We start from the raw sequence: 23,709 nt of genomic DNA, 5'->3' as shown, positions 1-23,709 counted from the left end.
CGGTTGGCGCCCAGTCGCTATAATATCTTTTTTTTATTCTCATTATAGTAAAAATTATTAAGAGATTAATAATGGTTATTTAAGGATCATGAGATTTCATCTAAACATTTATTGAAATATCTTGTATCGAGCCCAAAAGTTGATATTTTGTAAATCTTATTAATCATATTAATAATGCTTACAGTGAAGTACACGAGACCACCTTTAAAGTGTTAGTTATATTGCAAAAGTCCCTCTTATTCATTTAAGTTTATCATTAATTTTCTCTGGTTTCCTCTATTCCAGAACAATGCATTGTTTAAATCCAAAATAAAATAAATAGTGGCGTTTGTATTTCTTTTTCCTTCCTTCTCAACATTTTTCTTCTTTCTAAGAAGAAGGACTTACTTAATTACTTCCTTCTTCTCTTCGTTCCATTCTCGTCAGGAAACAAATATATGGCTTAACTCAGATGAAAGATAATAGATAGATCTGTAAAAGATTTAGATTTAATGTATGTTTTGAAATATGTACGCTGTAGTCAAATGGTAAAATAATCATGAATCTATTTCCTCAAAAATCATGCATAACAAACACATAAATATCTTGATGTAGCTCCAAAAACTGACTGTTTCACAAAGTAAAAGCATCAAATTTTTTTCATATAATATCGTTGCTAATTCAAATTAGCAGATCGAAGCTAACTTTGGAAGATACTTACCAAAGTTTCGTGACATTCGGTTTAAAAAGAAATAACGTCCTCAATAAATCGATGGTGAAATTAAATGAATTGCACCAGTTGCTTGTCCACCCAGCGTATTCTCCAGATCTAGATCTCCAAAAACTGGTTGTTTGCAAAATGCTCCGGGAAAAGAGATTTGATTCAAATGGAAAAGTAATTGCTGATATCAAAACCTGTTTTGAAAGCAAAGACAAATGAACGTTGGAAAAAAGTTGCCAATTTTGATGCTTATTTTAAATCCTTTTATAGCATTGCAAAATGTTTGTTACTTCGTGAATTACAGGGTGATTTATAAAAATGCCAAATTTTATTTTAATTAGTATTTTCAAAGCTATAGATTTTAGAAACTTACTTTTAAATAAACAGTTTTATAATATCTTGGCAACGACTATCAACTTCTTTTTTTAATTACGGACTTGCATTTTGTATAACTTCTTTTAAAAGCATTTTTATTTAAAATGATGTATCATATTCATACGTTTCCAAACGTTTCGACGAATTAATAACCGTCATCAGGCATTTTTCCTTAATGCGGGCCTGATTTTTCTTAAATTGTTAATTAATTACTTATTAATACAGTAACAAGTTTATCTTTTTGGTTGGTATTTAAAAATATTTATAAACGCTAAAATAATACAAAAGTGGTAATATTAATAATAATTCCATTTTAGACACAAAATGACTTATTCAATAGTCATCTGCTAAATAACATTATTGCTGCTAAATATTAAACATCAATATTAAAAGGAGATATTTAAAAAAAATAAATATTATAACAATGATCTGACTAACTTTATATTAAATTTATTTTTAATAAACAATATAGTAATGAACAAAAATAAATTTAGAACTTATTTAAAATAAATAAAAGCTCTTAAATAATTATGAAATAAATTATCATTATTTTGTAACCATTTTCTCGCATTGGTTACAGTTTTTCTTTGAATGTTCCATAACGTTTGCGGAGAAATTTGATTGCACGCTTCTCTTATTTTTAGGTCCTTTAAATTTTAAGGCGTAGTTTGATAAACTTGGTAAAACCCCATATGGAAAAATCCATGGGTGTTATATCAGGCGATCTTGCGGGCCAATTTATAAGACCGTTATTACCCATCCAATGATGTGGTTTAAAATTGTTCAGAAACCTTGTGCAACGCCGATCTTGATGTGCAGGTGCACCGTCATCTTGAAAATATTCAATGTTTCTTATTACATCAAGAAAGATATCATACAAAAGATCTTATCATACAAAAGCAGAGAATTTCTTAGAAAATTATTATATACTTGTCCAGGTAAATGGTCATTGAAAAAAATGGTCTAACTATTCGTGTGTCGAGTATTTCCAGCAAAACATTTATGACGAACCTCTCTTGGAAAGCGGTTTCTTGATGAAAATGTTGATTACCTTGAGTCCAACGATGTGGATATTTCTGTAAACCAATCATTATTACAAAATCAACTCTCGTCGCTCCATAAAATCTGTTTTAATAAGTTAGGGTCACGCCTTCAATTTCTTAAAACCCATCTACAAAATATTCTTCTGATATCAAATTCCAATAATCGTATGATCTTAAATATTGTATCTTTCAACATCGATAAAGTCTAAACTTGTTTCGATATTTTTTTGGCGAACATTTTTGAAATTCCAGTCTCTTTCTGCAGAAGTGTATGAGAACTATCGCTATTTTTAATATTTTTGTAATTAATGTATCCTAAAATAAATAATAAGAACAATTAGTTAAAACTAAAATGTTTACGCCAGTTACGTCGGTTTATCCAGCACGTTTACTTTTGCTTCGCCTCCTTCACATCTTCGCGTGTCTTTTGTGGGTTCTTAAAATTGGCGCTAATTTCTTTTTACCATGGCAAATATTGTAAAACTTGGGATTCGTCTTTCTGGATACAAATGTATGTACATTTGAAGTGAATCATTTGCATTGCGAAATGCTCTTGCATACCAAAACAATAAATCTCGCCGTTCTTCATTTGAAAACTTCATTTTGACACAAAAATAAACCAAAGGAAATAAATTAAGAAAGAACAAGCAAAAAAGAAAGAAATATAAACTATTTTAGCAATTCGAACAATATTAACGTGAATAAAAACTGACGCGATGCTTGATAACTTCTGTCAAAAATACTATTTTTATTTAGTAATCTTGACAACGCAGACCTTAACTACTATCACAGCCAACTAAATTGAACCGACAATATCAATAAGTATATTTAAAACTAAATTTTTTTACATATTTAAATTAGGGTTCATCGGGTTTAACAAGTTTAATAAGCTTACGCTTTTAATTAATTAAATTTTAAATCATGAGGAAAAGAATAAACATTTAAAAGTATTTAAGTTTTTAAATTAATAGTTTTGAAAACAATAATTTGGCGTTTTTTATAAATCACTCTGTTAATTCACGGACTAATAAACATTTTGAATGCTGTAAAAGGATTTAGAATAAACATCAAAATTGGCAACTTTTTTCTAATTTAACCGCCCTCGTATTTCGTATAGTTTCGGAAATAGCAATAGTCATACATAGCAAATAAAACACCCTGTATATTCTATATATATGTATATAACAGAGTACAATAAAATTTAATTAAAATTGAAATTTATGTGTAGGCATTCATGATGAAAGGTATGTTTTATACTAAGCCGTACAGCGCATTTAATTAACAAATTAGCTGACTGTTTTTTAATAAGCATCATCCTAAAAATAAATAACAGAATTTTTTACATATTATTAGTACATAAACCGTCGCTAATTTAAAATAGCCAGGCTACACACCAGCAGACGCCAATTTTTTTTTATAAAACGTCGCGACATTTCGAGTTATAATCGTAACATAATCATGAAGCGCATTGTGCATGAAGTACATAAATATTTATGCGACTTTTCCGCGTGGTTTTTTTTTCTAGTTTACATTCGATGTTAGTGAATAGTTTTTAACATGTAACAGTGAAGAGATGTGATTTACTTCGCGGATTATTTCTGGATTTTTTGCAGCCTTGACTTTGTTTCCGCTGTATATAAAAATATTTGTTTTAGAGCCTTGTTTATGTTAAAAAAAAATTATTTTCCAATAACGTGAGCGTATAAAAGGTTTTTTTCAAAAATAGAAATTTAGGACATTATATTCTATTTTTTGAAATGCTCGGCGAAAATTTAACACATTTAAATACGGGGTTAAAGAGATGTCTTTCGCAAGTATCCCTGTTTGCTAGCAAGGCTACTTATAGTGGTGAGGAGGCATGGGCTCATACATGGCAAAGGTATAGTTTACATTTTTAAATAATCATTCAATCAATCAATCGATCTTATTACAAATTATATAAAAAATGTAGTCAGAAAACTAACTCTTAATCTTTACATGGAATTATTTTTTTACCAAGTATATTTCTAATAATATTTCTACCGGAATGCAGGTCAGTTTTATCAACTTTTCCTTAGGCGCCCATGTCGGTATTCAGAAAATGTTAACTGTCAAATTCGACAGGGGTTTTTAGCATAGCTGATAGCAGGCCATTTCACACAGCTGATTGGGAGAAATCTTTGTTCTTGTATTTGATATTTTTTTGTTAAATAAATTATAGATAACAACGCATAATTCTAAGTAAATTCTTATTGAAAGAATTTATGTAAGAAAAAAATTGTTTACCTTTTACTCTATTTGTAGTAGGTCTATAGTTTATCTCTTCAATTTTAGTCAAACCAGTGATGTGAGGGCGACATCAAACAATATAAGCTGGTAAAAATGATTTGGCACTCCAGTGTCTCCAATTAAACAGATATTACAATTTTCGATTTCAGCATTTAAAAAAGAGGTTATTAAGGTAATCAGTTTATCTGGTTAGAGCAATGAACCAATTGAGTCAAACTAAAAGAGGAAGATTTCTCTGTCATAGAAAAATAATCATAACAGAACATGATCAGAAACTAAATCTTCTAGTTCAGTATTCAGTCCGCAAATCTTGTTAAAGGTCTTCAAGGTTGAAGTTTTTACATAACTATAGTATCCTCCCAAGTTTCTATAAATAATCGTGGAATATTCTGATAGACCAACACAACACTTTTAATAATTGTTATGAGCTGTTTTCGATAAATAAAAGATACTTCTTCACCCATTTTCCTAAGAAACTATTCATCGACATTGGATGAGACTTTTTACGGTATTTTCATAAATTAAAAATGTTTCTTTTACTTAAATGGGCAAACTGTGAATAAAAAAATATTTAATGTCAATTTCAGTCTGAATGACAGAATAAATGTCCAACGAAACTTTAGCAATATGTTCTTAATTTATTATTATTTTTAGTATTTTTTACCCACTTAATATTTATATTTAAAGGTCCTTCTTTAAGAGAGTAAGAATCAATGAGGTGGTCTGAGTGGAAGTTTAAAAAAAAAGAAAGTTTTTTATAGTTCTTTTTATGAGATTAGATCTTGCAATAAAACGAACAGTTATCAGGGTACAGTTAGTAATTTCTAAGTTACAGTTCTGATTAACATGCATCTAAATATTGCTCCCCATTTCTTTTTAGTTCTTCTACCAATTTCCACATAAATTAACCAGCAGTACATTTTTAATTTATAAAAAAGCATTTTTTGACTAATTGGTCCAGTAAAGGTAAGGTCCATCAAGGTTTACTTTACTTTATAGTTCTTTCATTAATAATCCAATAGGTTTGTCGAATTTTATCGCCGTCACTTTAGGTGCTCAGGATTTAAATGACAGGATTCGCTGGTTCTCTATTAGCCTGCTAAGTTTGTTTTTATTTAATTTAATATGCATATACAAAGGAACGAATCCTGATTTTTTTTTAAGATATCTTAATTACCTTTGGCAGTAGCAGATAAACTATTGTGTGAGTGACTTTTTACTATTCTCAATTTTATAGGATAAATCTCAATATTTATGTAATGTATGTCCTGACCATTTGGAGAAGACTTTTCTATGCCTGCATAGCAGCGCTATTACCAACTCAAAAAACTTTCGTTAAGGACTGCCTATACAAATCTGAAATTCCTAGAGACTGGAATGAAAAAGTAGTATTAATTTTACTACTGAAAAGTAAACAAGAGTGACATCAGATGTCGTACATCATGTCCAAAGTCTACATGCTGTTCATCAGCTTTATCACTAATCCCGCAGACTGGATTTCAGAAAGGATATATATAACACCATATCTGCATAGAAAAAGCAAATGAATATAATCTGACTCTGTTTTTTACCTTTATTGAATATGAGATTTTTGAGAGACTTTTAATAGGGCATCACTGTGGGGATTAGTGGAGGACATATTATGGCAGCTAATACACAATATATTTATATAACTATGGCGATGTACCTATAGAAAATATAAACTCTATTTATAGAAAGAGACATTGGGCAAGGTATGATATCTATAAACTTCTTAATGCTGGTTGTTGGAGAATATGTTTAGATTAATAGAGTTTAAATATGACATAAATATCAAGCGGCACAAAACTATCACATCTGAGATTCGCCATAGATATTTTCCTAATGTCGAAGTATTAGAAACTATCACTACGTAATTATCAACAACAGAATCAGAGAAAATAGAATTAAAAATTAATTTGTACGAGAATCAGATAATAATAAACATTGAAGAAATAAGAAGTGTAGTTATGAATGATTTCAGTTTGAAAAGGGTGGAGAAATGTGTGTGTAAAATTGTGTATAAGACAATACTTAAACCCGGCAAGAAAAAATCAGAACACAAGCAGCTGAAAGAATCAGAAGAATACGATTGCCTTGGATAGGATTTAATGGGTAAAAATACTTACGAAGCAAAGTGTTCAACCAATATATCCTTTCAGTTGACATATGGATGTCAAACTTGAATATGAACATGGATAATGTGCAAAAATCCAGACATCTTTGGAGAAACAAATATTGCGAGTAAGGCTGGCCGATAAAAATAAACAAATAGAGCAGAAGTAAAACAAAGATACTAATCTCTAGGGATTACGTCGTAAAATTGAAAGCTTTGCAAGACACATTAAAATGGCCTAAAATGGGATCAGACCTTAGGAGGGTAGGCGGATTGAACTGGAAGCGAATATCACAAACTAAACAACACTGATCCAAAGTTGATTACTAAATGGTCACAAAACGGAAGAAAAATCCTAGAATTCTACTTGATTGAAACTGCAGATTATTTATAAGTTTTGATCCCCTTTCATCTATTTCAAAACATATTTTGACTTGATCCACAAACACTTTTTACTAATTTCATTTTATAAAAGTTCTGTAAAGGACTTTTATGTAAATCTGCTACTATTATTATCATTCTTCTTGCAACTCAATAACGGCTAGGAGGTCTTCTGAAACCATTAATTTTTTGAAGGTCCAATTGGATTAAAGCGAAGTTAATAAAGTGTGCTTTAGAGAAGAGTCATTCAACTCTTTGCTGATTTAAGGATGAAGGATTGTACCACATTGCTTATATTAGAGTAAACTCTACATAATATATAAAAGTTTTCAAAACAAATATATTAATTTTTATATAGAATTCTTTAATTTATTTTCAGATATCGTCAGAGTCGTTTTAACGCCAGAAGAATAAGAAAAAGGGTTGTTTTTAAAAACGGGGAGTGTAACGTGGTCCAAGGCAACGTAGCCAAACGGAGACGCAAATACCTTCAGGTAAAATAAATATTTCAATTTCCTTATTTAAACAATTATGACGAGAATAGGTTTGACGTTGAAAATTTTCCAATTTATTTGCTCAAAACGATTTTTATATAATGTTTACTGATTATATAGACATAGATGATGCGGACCTCTTTTAAAATTTGAACGAAGCAATAACAAATTTATTAATAACCTAGTATGATTGATTGCTTATTATTATAAACTGAAAGATCGATAGATTTTATGATGTATTTATCTACGCATACATCGTATATCTGTACACAGTGTTTTATAAGTATGTATAGAGAGTGAAGGCGAAAAATGTCAAAATTTCACGTATAATACATGAATTAATTATTTTGTGAATCGGCATATACATTTTTTAATAAATAACCACGTCTCCATTTAACTCTTTATCTTTAAAGCTTTTATCGAATCGATATTATTTTTGTTGCTTTTTTTTTTGTTTTTATTATCATCTTAACAACTTTCTTGTTCTTCTTCACATGTGGGCTAGTGAAGCATTTTCTTCCACATAAATTTTTGTTAATTTTAAATGAATTTCCTTGAGAAAATTGCAAAAAAGTTAAATTTTCCAAGTAAAATTATGTAGTTTACATTTACTTAAACTAAGCGTATTTTTAACTTTTACTGCGGTTTTAAAATTTATATATTTTTTAATTTGTTTTTAAACATGTCCAGCCGTTGTCGATATTTTCGAACACCAAATAGAAAACCGCTTTTGAGTTGAAAAATACCAATTACTGTTTACATACACGTGCTTAAACAAATATCGAGTTTCGCAAATTTAAGATCTAATAATGCGGCTTTCTATTCTGGCGTTACATTTTTTGAGATATTTTACGGTCATGTAAACAGACTTTGAAACCTTAAGTATTATTTACAGCGTTAAAGTGTTAACTCGTAAAAACGGTACATTAATAATTCAATCGCTGAGAACTTTATAAAGACTAATTTGTCAATTTAAGTCATTGAGGTTTTTTTTTAGGATATATTCACAACTTTAGTAGATGCGCAGTGGAGATGGACACTTTTAGTGTTCGCACTAAATTTTCTAATATCCTGGCTTCTCTTTGCATTGATTTGGTGGCTGATTGTTTTCACACATGATATAAGGATAGGCGATGACTATGTAGTAAGTATAGTATTTCTAATTTTTTTTTTATAAATTTTAATTATTTAACCAGAACAGATACAAAATTTAAACCTTATATTAATTTATGACTTGAAATTATTAAATAAATTAATATAATTATTACAAAAAAGTCAATTTTGAATACAGTAATCCAGAAAGGTCTAATTAAAATTATTTACATAATTTATTATTGTTATGTGTTTTTACTGCCCCAAATATAATTTTTCCCATTATGGCTTACCTTGCAAAATAATTCAACTAGATATTCAAGTCAGGCAATTTAGCATCACAAGAAAAACAATATTTTATCAAAATCACTAAATTTAAAGCACTTATTGACAATAAAATATTGCTAATCTGATGATTGCTAAGCAATCCAATGTGGAAAGTTCAGAAAGAGTCCTAAAATAGATAATATCTCAAACTTATGAAACTGGATATATACCTTCCAATTTTTTGAACTAGAAACAGTTGTTACCCCAATTTATAAATCAACATCTAAAACTCACAGCAGTAATTATCGACCTTAATAAGTAATTTTTAATCAATATGAGTTGTTTACCATTATGTAGTACTAAAAATGTCTTGCACAAATTTACTTCAAAAATACGAAGGGAAATGAAATAATGCTTTCGTTGTAAAATAAATAATAATAGTGTAAAGATTAGCTACTGCAAACGCTAATTAATTATTAAAATAAATCATTTTGAGATAATACAAATAGGAGTACACCAAGGCCCAGAATTGAGCTTCTCTTCTTAAAATAAAAAATAAAGTCATTATTTCATATGAGGACGACAGCGTTTAATGGTGTAAACTGGGATTACAAACAATATGCCATAGAGTCTTAATAAGGTAAAAAATAGGTTAAACATATAAGTTACGTCATATAAAAATAGGACAAATAGCCCTATATTTTCATAATTTTCTATTAATAGATATATTTAAATAAAGGAAACCTCTCATACAAAATATCTTGGGATATACCTTGACAAAATTTTAATTAGCATATACATACTCAATGTCTATTTTATAAATTTTAGATAAAAGTGACAATGATCATATATATATTAACTCAGTCAATTCAAAGATATAGAATTTTAGTATGGGGAGAATTATATAGTAATCCTTTTCATAAACTGTATGTTGTATATAAATTATGGTACATAAAACTTGGTTTATTATATAAAGACTATATGTGATGAACCAACAAGTTTCTCTACAGATCGATTATTTACAGAAAAAACAACTAATTTCAAGAACTTATACATAACAATCTGTTCACACATCCAATTTAAAGCTCATATCAAAAACAGTATAAATCATATTCATAAAAAAAGATCAAAGACTACAGGAGACTTTCGTAGTAGTTTAAAAATATAAATTTTAGATTTTATATATATTTAGCACCAAGAGCCTATAACCTTCTGCCGTTTATACTAAAAGAAATTTAAATAAAGTTCAATTTAAAACGTAATAAATCTGTTCACTATTATTATCAAATATTCTAATAATATCCTAAAAAAATGTTACGCAACTATTGAAATATATGATCTTATTATGCAAGTGTTCAATGAAATTTTTGAAATGTAGATATAGTGTGATTTATTACAATAGCTAGGTTAACACATAGGTTTAGTAGGAAGGTTTCTTTAAAAAATAAGGTATAATAATAATGCATATAGGTGTGTTTTGTACCACTATAGGCGTTAAATAAAAGATAATAACGCACTGTAACACTAATAAAAAAAAACAAAAGAAAATCATTAAGAAAATAAAAATGAATATCGGTTTTTCTACCAAAATTTATATGGTTTTTTCGTTAAATAAACACATTTAAATAAACTTTAATTTAGAAACCAATTCATTATTAGTTAATCAAATCGCTGTCGGTAAGCTTATTTCTGAATCATAACAATTATTTTATTTATAATGAGCTAATTACAGTTACAATCAGTAAAATCATTATTTGTTTAATTTAAGGTATGTTGTAAGGTTATAAGTACTTTAATAATAATCTATTTATGGCCCATGAACAAATCGTTTTTTCCAGTTTTATGTTGAACTCTTTACAATCAAAACAGAAATAACAATTATTATGTAGGTTATATAATAATTTAATATTGTAAGGGCTAAAGTTGTACCATTTTTAAATTCGAATTTCAATCTGGAAGATAATAATTTTTTTAATTGTAATTGCAACTAGGCTTTAAATACTATAAAGAAGAAAATGAAAGAACATCATATTATTTTTACAGAGGCGGACAAGAGTTCTTGTTTGGTGGTGATGGATAGAGATATATGTATAAAGTTGTAAACGTAGCGAGGATTTTTGAGATATTAAATAAAGACCTAACTAATTGGTCTTTTTGATATTTAAAAAAATGCTCTAGATTAAATAATTTTAACCCTCAAACATTTTAAGAAAAATAAATATAAATATATCACAAGAATCCAAAAACTCCACTTTTATATGGTTTGTCAAAGATTCATGAACCGAATATGCCTATAAGACCGGTAGTATCTTTGATTAACTCCTCGTGTTATAAACTCTCATCGTGGCTAAAAAAAACCCTTTGAGAAGTTTTGGGATTTTCTGCTAATACATCTGTCAACAATTGGGTCATACTCAATATCGCTCGTCTAATATCTAATTTTAATAACAACCTACTATTTCACAAAAGGTATGTGGATAATATTTGTATTATTGGTAATGGAGACGATAGCCAGTTGTCAGATTTTCTAAAATTTGTCAACTCCCTCCATAATAAAATTCAGCTTATGCTTGAAATGGAAAACAATGATTATTTAACTTTTATATATAATAAAATTGAGTTTGAAATAAACAGAAAAATTGTAATACAATTCAATTCCAATACTCTATATAGCCATAAATTTGTCAGATTATTTAACATTCCTTTATATCGCCATGCATTTAATAAAGAACTTCACAATTAAAGCAATTGCTGAGCAGATTTTTTTCCCATAAATAAGACCTACTATCGGTTCATAAATAAGTACAAGTTATCTTTTAATATTATTCATATCGATAAACCAAGTTACAATCATTCAACTACAGATTCATGTCATATTTTGGCAACATTTTACCGCAAGAATCTTTGCACCGTTCAACATCATTTGTGCTTTCTCAACAACAAACACCTTAAAAAACACCGAGTAAAAATTTAAGATAAATGGAGCCCTTTGCTATCTTCCGGGTATATGAAATTAAATGTCCAGATTGCCCTGCTTTTTCATGTAGGTCAGTCAGGCAGAAAAAATCTCAGAGCTTCAAGAAGCATAAACATTAATTTTGAAAATATAACAATAGTAATTTAACAACATCAAAATCGGCTTTCGCTAATAATCTGCTTAGTGAAAAATATTCTTTTCCACCAGAAGATGGCATTAAATTATTGCATGCTTGCGATAAGAATAAAAAATTGGATCTTTCAGAAATTCTTGAAATTAGTAAAGCCCTTAAAGGTCTGGAGCTTACATGCCTGAATAACCAATTTAGCGCACATTTTATTTGTAACAACCTAGTTGAGTAAGTTTCATTTTATTTTATTTTATTTTGGTCTTGCTCATTTTTACCATACTTACCTATAACTATGTATCTTTATAAACATATTGTAGATACCTTAGTCGTAAACTATATTTAAAATTGCCTACATGTAAACGTATGTATAGCCATATGTATACTATTAGTATTTTGAAATTTGTTTAAGCTTTATGCATTAATAGTTTTTGTATGTATTTATGGATGTGACCAGTAATACCTTTTGTTTAAATTTAAATACGAATCTTTTAAAAATTCTGCTAGTCATCATGAGTGTATGTTGTCTTTTTAAATCATCAGTATTCTTGTGAACTATGGATGATTTTTTTAAATTATATAGGTATTTCAACATGGTGACCAAAAATATAAACATTCCTTTTATTATTTCAGCATTTTGTCTCATTTTTATTAAATTAAATTAAACTAAATGTTTTATTTTTGATTCTGAATACTAATCTATTTTTTATTGAAATGTATCTATACTCTTTCTTATTTTTTTTCTTAATTTTTTTTCAAAGATCTCTAAATGTAGCAGTCTTTCGAACATTAATTTAGTATAATTTCGTGCTAGCACTGTTTAATGTTAATAATAACAATAAAATAGAAAATTATAATAATTTCTGTATTAATGCTAACAGCTGTTATACTAAAACTTTTAGATGATCCTATATAAGACCAAATTTATTTTTATCATAAAAAACTATTAAATACTTAATCAAAAACTTATCGATACTTCAGCTAAATCTGTTTGAAAGGAGTTTCAGTTGGATGGGATATACTGACTTTTCCAAGGCTTTGGTAGAGCTTATCGCAGTATATTGTAAACAAAGTTAGTTGCTTTAGTACATCTGATCATATTACCATATATATATATCAGTCTCAAATTCACAAGTTCAATTATCTTTATTAATATTATTCTTACGTGCTTTGAATATCTTCTTATTGCTTCCAGGTTTAAAATTTGATAGATCGATTCTTAATTTGAAGGCCACACTTTGGGTGTAAAAAAAATCCGTTTCTTAGTATAAAAAAATTTAGTTAAATAAACTGTCACAGAAGAAATAAACAAAAAATGGGTACTTTGGAATTTACTTTTATAATTACGTAAACTTTCACATACATAAAATAATAATGTAGTGTATATATAACACTTTCTCAGTTTGCTATTATAAACCAGTAAAGAGTTCCGAGTTAAGACCTGTAAAAGGATTTATATATTTCTGGTGAATATCTTGGTTTATAATATAACTCAAAGATCTGTTGAAAGAATATTAAACATTATATGAATTCCTGTGAAATTGTCTTATGATTTCATCTTTATACTACAAATTTAATGTAAAGTATATATTACGGTTAGATTTAATTATTGAATTTATGGATCCTTTTTTGTAATTTGGAATAGGGAAAACATTTTAATAATTCATGATCTTATAATCATTTTATCAATTTGCAAATGATAAAAGCTTATCTATAATCATAACAATTATCTTGTTTATTCTTGGTTCGATTAACCATTCCCTAGTAACACAGGAGATCCCTGCAATGCGCTATTAAGGTTTTTTTTTAATGCTAACCAATAAGGTTCCTGAGATGTTATTTTCAGCATATCCTAAAAATACTTCAGTTACGATATTTCACCTAATTCTTACTATTTTCACAATAAAAGAAGCTAAATCTTTCTTAAAAAAAAATGTTTATTCCATAACTAATTTTATGGTGTAATAATGGTAAAAAATATTTATTTTAATAACTGTTAATATAAAATAATTTTTTATTTAATTAAGAACGTTCCAAGATGGAATTTTGCCACGTACATATTTATACCATACTGTATTTCAAATAGGTAGAGAGTAATAAAATGTAAATTTCCGAAAGTTTTGTGGTCATCCATGGGCGTAGGTAAACTTAGTACCTTAAACTAGTAAAGTATTTAATTACTGAATAAAGCGAGAAAAAAAGATAGGGTTCGAACGCTGTAAGAAGGGTATAGTTAGGTGCGATTTTTAAATGTAACACAGAGTAGCATAATATTTAATATACTTATTTGGCAGGTAATAAAAACTTCATTGTGCTTCTGCCAGGTAATCTGGCGGATGTCAACAAGTGTTAAACATGGTAGTATTAATTGTTACGCCGTAGTGTTATATATAACATACAGTTAGATATAACACAGTTCTAATATAGATCTACTACTCATACTCCTGCATTGTCAGTCAATGAAAAAGTTATATTAGCGTAGGACAGGCAGACCGGCCAGAGTCCTTGTTGAAGACAGTAAACGTGCAGTTCGAGAAAAAGTTCATTCTTTTTATTTTATAAAAGATATACCAACTTTGGACAAAATTTTAATAGAACTTGGCCAAAAGAAAATTTAATTTAATCTAAGAACAATTAAGCCGGACCGCAGGAATTAAAAGAAAATGTTTTATTTTGATGAAACCTGGCTTAATGAAGAATATTTTGTTCCAAAATAATGGCAAGATAAAAAGATCGCCAGTGCCCCTCAACGGGCATTAAAGTGCCATCCGAAAAAGAGAGAACCCTGTACCTCTTTTGCATACTTTGCATAAGTTTTTATTACTCTCTACCTATTTGAAATAGACTATAACGAAACTTGAAACTTACTTACGCCTTAAGTATATTACATAGACACCTGGTGATCAAATTATAGGAATTTCCTTAAGACTTTGAAAAATGGTCTTTTTAAAAATAAATAAGGGCTTTTCTAAAACAATTATTTATTCTTTTCCTGATGAACAGCGTTTAAAATGTTAATTTTGCCGATTCATAGTTGTTGAATGATTGTTTGGTCCAAAACAATTGTTTCTTACAACTTCGGGTCGATGATTTTATCTTTTATAGTCATTATGATAAATAATTAATATACACTAACTTGCCTAAGTCATGAGTTTTTTACAGAATATGGATGGAACTTATGAATGGCACTTTTTTTGACCTCATCGACAAAATCCACTTTTAAGGTTTTGTTTGGATTTATAAGTACATCATTTCAACCTTAAAGTTTTGGATGGAATTTCCTAATTTTTCAAGAGGTACTGTTCTTACGGTACTGTATTTGTTCATCGAAAAAAGTAGTTTTGTTGATGGTACTTAAGGAATGAAATGATTAGTCTGAAAGTAATGAAAAGGGGAGGAAAACAAATGCATAACAGGCACTGTCGATGTACACATGAATGCGCAATGAAAAATGTATAAATATTTTATTCTGCATCTGTATTTATCATAATAATGCAATATTATAATTCACAAAACATGAATTAAGCGTTGCTGTTAAATGTAACATAATTAATTTTATTGAATTCAGTTCAATTAGTCAAGTTTGTTTATTCAATGTTAAACGTTAACGGGTTTTATAACATTTATTTTCAATGATTGCAAGTTCTCAACACATTGTACTCATACCTCTTAATGGATACCGTCAATATCATCCTACAGATCAATTTAAAATATCATCACATCAGTTTCTATAATCGTGTAAATATTTGTTTGAACAGTTTTAATTTGAATATTTTGCTATTTTTTTTAGGTTTATAAGAGTCATACATTATTATAGCTAACTTAGAATATTTGAAAAAAAAATATTTATTTTGCATTAATACGCATTTTATTTTTTTAGAACAGTACTGACACACAACCTTGCTTGACAGGAGTACACAGTTTCACAACCGCTTTCTTATTTAGTGTAGAAACTCAACACACAATTGGTTTTGGCACTAGAGCCACCACGGACGAGTGTCCTGAAGCCATTTTCATCTTATGTATACAGGCAATCGCTGGTAAGTAATATTTTAAAACGTCAAACTGTCACAACTAAATTATTTTCTACGTATTTTAGGTGTTATGATTCAAGCTTTTATGGTAGGAATAGTGTTCGCAAAATTATCTCGTCCTAAAAAACGCACACAAACGTTGCTGTTTTCCAGAAATGCTGTGATTAGCCATAGAGATGGAGTGCCTTGTTTAATGTTCAGGTAAGTGGAAGAATTATTTTTTTAAAAATGAAATATAAATAAAATAATTTAATTTAGAGTGGGCGACATGAGGAAAAGCCACATAATTGAAGCACATGTCAGAGCTCAACTAATAAAACATAAAGTTACCAAGGAGGGAGAGCATTTGCCGTTCTTTCAAACTGAACTGAAGGTAAAGGTAATATCTGTATTATATTATTCAATATTAAGAGTGGTTTGTATTTTTCGTGTGCCGTGTTAATATTAACATAATATATTGCATTAACCATGTTTTCGTGGTAGAGTTTCTGCGTTATTAAATGACTTATTTTTCGCCGCAACAATCTGAAAGCTTATGATCACTAAATGTAACGTTTTAAGTAAATCTAAATGGTAATTTTTCCATCCAATTACGCTCAAAGTGTTCTATTTATTTCTTTCGCACGCATACGATTTTACACGTCTCATAAATTAGCTTGTCCTCAAACAGTGCTGCCGGCCATATTCAAGGGTGTAGTGTTATGAATTTTTCCTGATTTAAAAAATTAATTGCAATTAAATTTTGAATAAAAAATATTTCATTATAATCCGATATAATGAAGAAAAATGTGTTTGCATAATAAAATAAAGTTGAATTATAATAATAAATAAAAAATTAAATTTAAAAATTAAATTACATATTTTAAGGATATAAACAAAGAAAAATAATGTTACAAAGCATATTAAGTCTCTTATATTAATTTTTTTCGGGTTTAAAAATTGTAGATTTAATATGATTAGTTAAAAATAAATTATAAAAATATAACGTCAACAATTTATATACAAATAAAGATTTTTTTTTAAATATTTTGGCAATTTTTTCGTCTTTTTTTTTAAATAAATACTTACATCAAGGATTTTAAACCCGGATCTCTACAACTGGACACTTGCAAATAAGCGTCGAAAGCCTAAATAGTAGTCCGGTAAGATTTTCGGCACATTACTCTTTGTTATATTGCTTATGCGTTAAGCATACAAGACATAAAGATTCTCAAACCATAAGACTGCGCCGCTTAAACTAAAAATAAATCTAAAGTAGTATAAGAGAAGTCGAAAATTCGTTGTATACCTAGCCAAGATTGCATGGTAACCAGAGGTTTCTTTACTAATATACTATATATACATATATATCCTAGCATGTTACTTTTTAATAATAAATAAAAATCAATATTTTTTACTTAAACTTAGTGTAAAAAAACGCCTTGTGGAACCTTAAAAGAAATTTGGAAATAAATTCTTGAAGTGACTTCTAGTGTAGCCCAAGGTAGTATTCTTAAACCTTTGTTCTATACTTAATAAACGTCACAAATTATCCAAAAAATTCATTACTACAAAATTTATGCTATATAGATGATATCCAGTTGAATTTTTCATTTAAAAACACCGATGTGATTTAAGTATTCATTTATCAATCCAGTTATCAATTTATCAATAAGGCGCTTTATATGCTATACTACGAAACTGAAAACCTTTTGTTAAAAATGAATTCAATTAAATCATTAGCCATTCTATTTTGCAGCGATAACCATAGATGAAATATTTTAGAGAACCTAAATTTAAAATTTAATAATGACACCACAGATTTTACAATTGCAATGAATGTTGAACTGTCACATATCCTTTGTACCTCCATGGCATTATTTGAATGAAATATAAAGTTAAATAATATTCCTAGGGCTATATTGTTTTTCCGAAAACGGCATCAGTACAATATATTTATCAGTACTTTGGAAATAGTAAGTAGATGGAATAAGGTGCGAAAACCCATATTCTACAAGCATCTTAGACTTTTAGAAGAATTTTATAGAACGCCATTGTGTACATTCTAGTAAAGTACTATTAATGAAGTAGATTTAAATTTAACTTTTAATTAATAATATGTTAAAAAGATATATCAAAAAGACCCAAAGACAGATAAAGAAAGGCATATCTGAAAACGTTCGTATATTTTTTATAAAGTGTTCCAAAAAATTAAATAAATAAATATATAGGGACGTAGCTTAAAATAAATTTGACGATCTAACCGAAGGCAGAACTCGTCTGATTTTGTATTTAATGAAACTATCTTAAAGTAGAAGTATGAGTTTTTAAATAAAGTTAGGAAGATTTCCATACTTCGACATGAATTTCATTTTAACATCTGTATATTTGTATGTGTTAACCTAATCATCGCTTACCCGTTTTGTTTCTAATATGGCCTTTGCCTGTGCTATTTTCTTATTTCTTAAAGTTTACTAATTCGCTCTAATTTAAACTAATTATCGAAAAAACCACACAAGATTTTCCTAACTTCATATTATTACCATATTTTAACATACATACTCTTATATAATATGTTCAAATTATCTTATTTTACAGGTTGGAGGAGATGGGGAGGTAGACAAGATTTTCTTTATTTGGCCTACCACTATCGTACATAAGATCGACAGTGCATCACCACTTTACAAAATGTCCGCCACCGACCTCTTAAGGGAGCGATTTGAAATCGTTGTTATTTTAGGTAAAAACAAAACATTAAAATCAGTTTTCCCTCTAAATAAATATTACCTTACTTTTACAGAAGGTGTCATAGAATCAACAGGCATGACCACACAAGCAAGATCAAGCTATTTGCCCTCAGAAATTTTATGGGGGCACAGATTTGAATCACTGGTGACTTTTAAGAAGGATTCTGGAGAATATGAGGTTGATTATGCTTTGTTTAATCATACAACGCAGGTGGACACGCCTCTTTGTAGTGCCAAACAGTTGGATGAACATAGAGCAATATTTAGTGCAGACGCTGGTTCGGGTAAATGTCAAGTTTTTTTAATTTATGCCATTAAATTATTAACAAGATATTTCCTTAGATCATATAAGATCCAGTCTATTTCCATCATTACGTACCCAATCCAGTGATAGCCTCTCTAGTTTGGAGTCCTTCATGGACGACGGACATATAGAAATTAAGATTCCTCCTCGTGTCGATAGTCACCTTGATATGAAGTATATGCCCGTTAAAAGCGAACTATCGCCCAACGATTTTTCAAGCCTTAAATACCACGGCAAAAATAGTTTTAAAAATAAAGACTGCGTGATAGACATTTGCAACAATCAAAAAGACGTGGGACCCTTTGGACGGATCGATAGTCACATTGACATGAAGACGATGCCTAATATCCATGAGGATGATGGAGAAAGTAGTCCGCATAGTAGTTGTTTGGAAATGAAAATTACTGTTCCTTCCATTAATGTTACGCCTGACTATGATCAACAGTGTGAAGAACAAGTTCCTATGCTAAATGGGAATCTTAGTCATAGAGTTGAAATAGTTTGAACCTGTAATGTGTAGTATAGTATAAGTTTTGCACGCTTTCCAGAATTTATTTATTTCACCAGGGATACAGAAAAACTACCATATGTATCAACAGATCTGAATATTTTTAATAAAAGTCATGTATAGAAGTTTCTTGAAGACCTCACTAGTATGTGTTTTTTTTATTTGTCAAATGTCTGTTATTTATAAGCACTATAATTAATTTTCAGTTTTTTTATAATTTTTGATTTAAAAATCCACCTGAATAGTTCGAATCGTCATTCAAAATCAGTATAGTGACAAGTTAGTTTTTAATATTTAATTTAGTATATAGAAAATGATTGATAAATTTAAGCTATTACTATACTTTTAAGTCCAACTGTTGTAAACTAAGAAAATTAGACTCATAAAGAAGGTGTTACCTCCTTTATCTAAGGGCTAATATTTATCTTGATACAATATTTTTCATAAAAATATCATCAATCTATCGGCTTGTGCGTTTTATTGTATATTTTGTATTTTTTTTACCTAAGTATTATTTGTGAATTCTTAGTTTTTTGTGATACCATTTCCGTGTCAATTTTAATGTGGCGACGTTAGTTTTAATTAAAAATATTTGTTTTTTAATGTCTTTTTTTTTGTGTGTGTTTAGGGTTTGTCTCTACTACATTATTCGGGAAAAAATTCTGATATGTGCCTAATTTTCAATTTTTAAAGAATTATTTTCTTGGATTGTTAATCTTGTCAAAACAAGGTACATTCTAAATTAGAGGTGTTTACGTGACGTTCTGAGCTTAAAGAAAGCTATTCAAAATTTTAAAAAGTAAAGTTTGCTTATTTTCATCTTTTTGAAAAGTAGTTAATGATTAAGTAGTTCTAAAGCAGAATTTCTATTTTGAAAAAGCTATGTCTTTTCTGTTTTATTATATGGCCTAGAATTCTGGATACTGGAAGTCTTTGAGATGTGGCTGTTTAGGAAGAATGCTCAGAATACCATGGAAGCTGTCCACATTACAAACACAGGAGTGCTAAGACGAATGAAAAAAGATTTAGAAGTCATGTAACATGTACACCTATAAAAAAAGAAAACTAGAATGCCTGGGGCATGGTATGAGAAATAAAGATTGATAATCCTTAGTGCAAACCATAATACAAGAAAAGGTATTGGATAAAAGAGACTTGATTTGGGAAAAGCTCAGTAGAACTGTTTTGAGCTGTTACAAACAAAGTTATAATTGCCAACCTCTGAAACGGATAGGTACCTGAAGAAGAAGAATGCATAATTTGTATCCCATTTCATTACTTTGCAAATTTTATGCAAAAATCGGTTTCGTATCGTAAATTACTCTCAACAAAGTCATTGAGTTATGTGTTTTTGGTGCAGCTAGCAGCAGAAGTGGTAGATGGCTCTTCAAAATTATCTCCGACATTTTCATAATTGTCTGCAGCGTATTAAAGGTCACTATCGATGGTCGGCTATCTTACGGCTCAGTGATGGATGTAAAAAACTTTGACAACTCCAATATCTTAGATTGCAGCGCACCAAGCTCATTCAACAAAAGATCTACGAAAAGATGTAAAGATCTGGTTGGAAGAAGACTTAAATTTTAAAGCGTTCCTCAGGGCTGCCAAATACATGGTCTATGCCCGATTCATTATCATGAAATCGTTTTTCTTTCAAATGCCCTTTTGAATATGATTGAGCTATGATCTTCAAATTTGATGCAATAAGTTTTGGCTTCTGTGAAAATTGCTGGCCAGGAATCTCTTAAGCGACGTATATCGGTGAAAAATTAATTAACACTGCGAGCTGCCTGTTCTATTGTTAGTTTTGAATTTTGCAGAATTCCTTCAGCGAAGTAACAACGTCTACCTCAGTTTCTGGTGTTAAATCCATTTCAAGAACTTTTTCTATTTCCCAGATTCAGTTAGAATTTTCCGCCTTGTTAGGCTAATAGCGAATATCTTGTAGTTTTTCTTGTAAATAAGTTTTCGACTCGTTGTTGGTTTCCATTGCATGAATGCCTTTATAAAGATTTGTAGTTTGTAGCATTCATTCAGTTCTACTTGATGACATTTATTCAAAATAATAGTTTTGATTCCAGAAAATTTCCCGAACATATTTGGAGCGTTGTCATATCCTTGACCCCTATACAGCTGCAAGTCGTTATTACAATCATATTCATCTTGTACTACAAGAGCTTGCTTGATTGTCGAAATAATTTGTTGCACTTTCTTCTTATCAAAATCTATCAATTTGATAAACCTTTCACGGGTGGTGCATTACAGCCGCCCTACTGCTATATACCATATATTTATGTCATTCAGAAATACTTGTAAAGAATTGCCTCTAATTTCAAAGCAGTTTTTTAATAATCAAAAAGCATAAGACTCTTTTTCCTGTAGACAAAAAAGCTGAGCTGCGCAATAATCTGCACCCATGGGTGCAGATTATTGCTCCTGATCCTGCCCCATCGCATTCGCATTCTCCTATAAAATGATATGCCATTTCCTTCGCCAGGCCACGCCTGAGATATGCAGATGTCGGTTGAGTCTGCAGTGACCTGTTAAGACTCCGGTCAGGTCTGCTATAATCCCTCTGTGCCAGGACAGCATATGGGAAATGTGTCTCTTGTCTAGGATATGTGTCTTTTACTTAGTCCAAGGTAGGGTTCGAGGATAATAGTGTCCGGGAACCCAATACACTCGAACGGTCTTCCTCCTACCCAGTGTGTCCAGCGCATTCCTGCACTCTTGGACCAGTTTGGAGCTGGTCCTGGATACTTGAATGGCTTTTAACGCATCTGGCTCTCCGAGTAAATGATTATTTCAGTCTCCGGGCCCTCTTTGACTTATTCGCTGGCGACTACCTCGAGAATAGGGAACACTTCGGCTTGAAAGACTGACGAATGCCTTCCAAGTGAAAAGCTTGTCCTTGATTGGTATCACTACGATACACTCCAGCTCCTGATAGCCCTGTGTCCTCCTCCCAAACGAACCTCCTAACCACACAGTGTCCTGTGGCTTTGAATTGAGGGGCAGCAGAATTGACATTTCCTTCTCTACCAGTTTAGTAATAGATGTATGCCCTGCTACCACGGGTCGATGCTGCCATGTGGCGCTATCCTTTATCCTTACATAGGTTGCTAGCGCCTTCCTCTGTTGTGGAGTTCCGGCAAGCCCAGGAGCACAGATGTAAATATGTATCCTTTTATTTACATCTGTGCCGAGGAGTATGTTAAGCACTGCACCTGGTGTGGTTCTCAGCGCGCCTGTTATGCCGAGACTAACCAGCCTTTGCAGTCTAGCTAGTTTTTGATAATTTGAAGACCTGTTTGTTGCCGTCCACCAGACCACTGAGCCGTACATCTAATCACAGCAATATAAAGTATCCAGTATACAGCCAGTGCAGGGTGTTGGGCTTTATTTTTTTAACGTAAAAAAAGAATGCTAGTGCAACCTTCTTATTGTTGATAGCTCTCTCTGCTTTTTCAACTACGGCGTGTAGAGCGGTTTCAGTAGACCGCCGTTTTGTATACGCGTCTTGCTTTTTATGCAATGGATTTGCCTTCAGAATCACTTCAGTTAAATGTTTATCGATCATCCTTTCTAAGGTTGTCATTAGAAAGGAGGTTAAACTGATGGGCCTATAAGACTTGTCCAGGCTGTAGTTTTTTTTGCCCGCTTTGAGGATAAAGACCACATTCGCTGCCCTCCATGCCTTTGGCTTTTCCTTACATATCCCATTGCTACGCTAGCCCAAAAAATATCCTTCAGTTGTGGAAGGATTAAATCCAGGCCCGACTGCATCTTTGGAATTATTCGGTCTGGCTGAGCTGCCTTGTACGGACCCAATTGAACACTCACTGTTGATAGCGATATCGGTCACTATTTATCCCGCCAATCCACAACCAGACTCCTGATGGTTCTCGACCGGATCCGTAACCGTATCGCCCTCTCTTGGGAAGTCAGTCTCGAGGAGATGTTTTAGTGTCTCCTCTTTAGTGCTTGTCCAGCTATCTCTTACTTTTAGAGAGCCTATTTCACGTCTCCTATCTGAGCTGAGAAGTTCGACTAGTCTGGCGGAATCGGACATCATTTCCAGTTCACTACAGAACCTTTGCCAGCTAGCTCTTTTGTCTCACCTCTGTCTGAAATCGCTTTTTCATCTCTTTATACTCATTTTAAGCCCCTCGAGATCCTCCCCAAAGTGCTCGGTGGTGCGCCCTCCTAGATTTCGTTTTGAGTTTATTGAGAGCCTCGTTCCGCCATGGTACTTTGCGGACACCTTCTTTTCTAAGAG

General features: G+C 30.5%; 1 protein-coding gene across 5 annotated transcripts in view; it reads left to right on the top strand.

Annotated features, from left to right (window-relative positions):
- Positions 1 to 20,033, top strand: part of LOC126740352 (G protein-activated inward rectifier potassium channel 3-like) — a 37,489-nt gene extending 17,456 nt beyond the window's left edge. For 2 of the 5 annotated variants that reach the window (XM_050446327.1, XM_050446328.1), the window contains exons 4-11: positions 7,281 to 7,395; positions 8,393 to 8,539; positions 15,739 to 15,898; positions 15,958 to 16,093; positions 16,151 to 16,271; positions 18,470 to 18,611; positions 18,672 to 18,902; positions 18,961 to 20,033. In XM_050446327.1, the coding sequence (XP_050302284.1) occupies positions 7,281 to 7,395; positions 8,393 to 8,539; positions 15,739 to 15,898; positions 15,958 to 16,093; positions 16,151 to 16,271; positions 18,470 to 18,611; positions 18,672 to 18,902; positions 18,961 to 19,427 (1,519 nt within the window). In that variant the 3' untranslated portion in view covers positions 19,428 to 20,033. Of the gene's footprint in view, positions 1 to 3,757; positions 3,998 to 7,280; positions 7,396 to 8,392; positions 8,540 to 15,738; positions 15,899 to 15,957; positions 16,094 to 16,150; positions 16,272 to 18,469; positions 18,612 to 18,671; positions 18,903 to 18,960 lie in introns of those variants that run through there. The other 3 variants (XM_050446331.1, XM_050446330.1, XM_050446329.1) reach the window with 3 other exon arrangements.
- Positions 20,034 to 23,709: the final 3,676 nt, after the last annotated feature.

This window comes from Anthonomus grandis, chromosome 9 (assembly GCF_022605725.1).
Source record: "Anthonomus grandis grandis chromosome 9, icAntGran1.3, whole genome shotgun sequence".
Taxonomy (NCBI): domain Eukaryota; kingdom Metazoa; phylum Arthropoda; class Insecta; order Coleoptera; family Curculionidae; genus Anthonomus; species Anthonomus grandis.
This window is presented reverse-complemented; position numbering and strand designations above follow the sequence as displayed.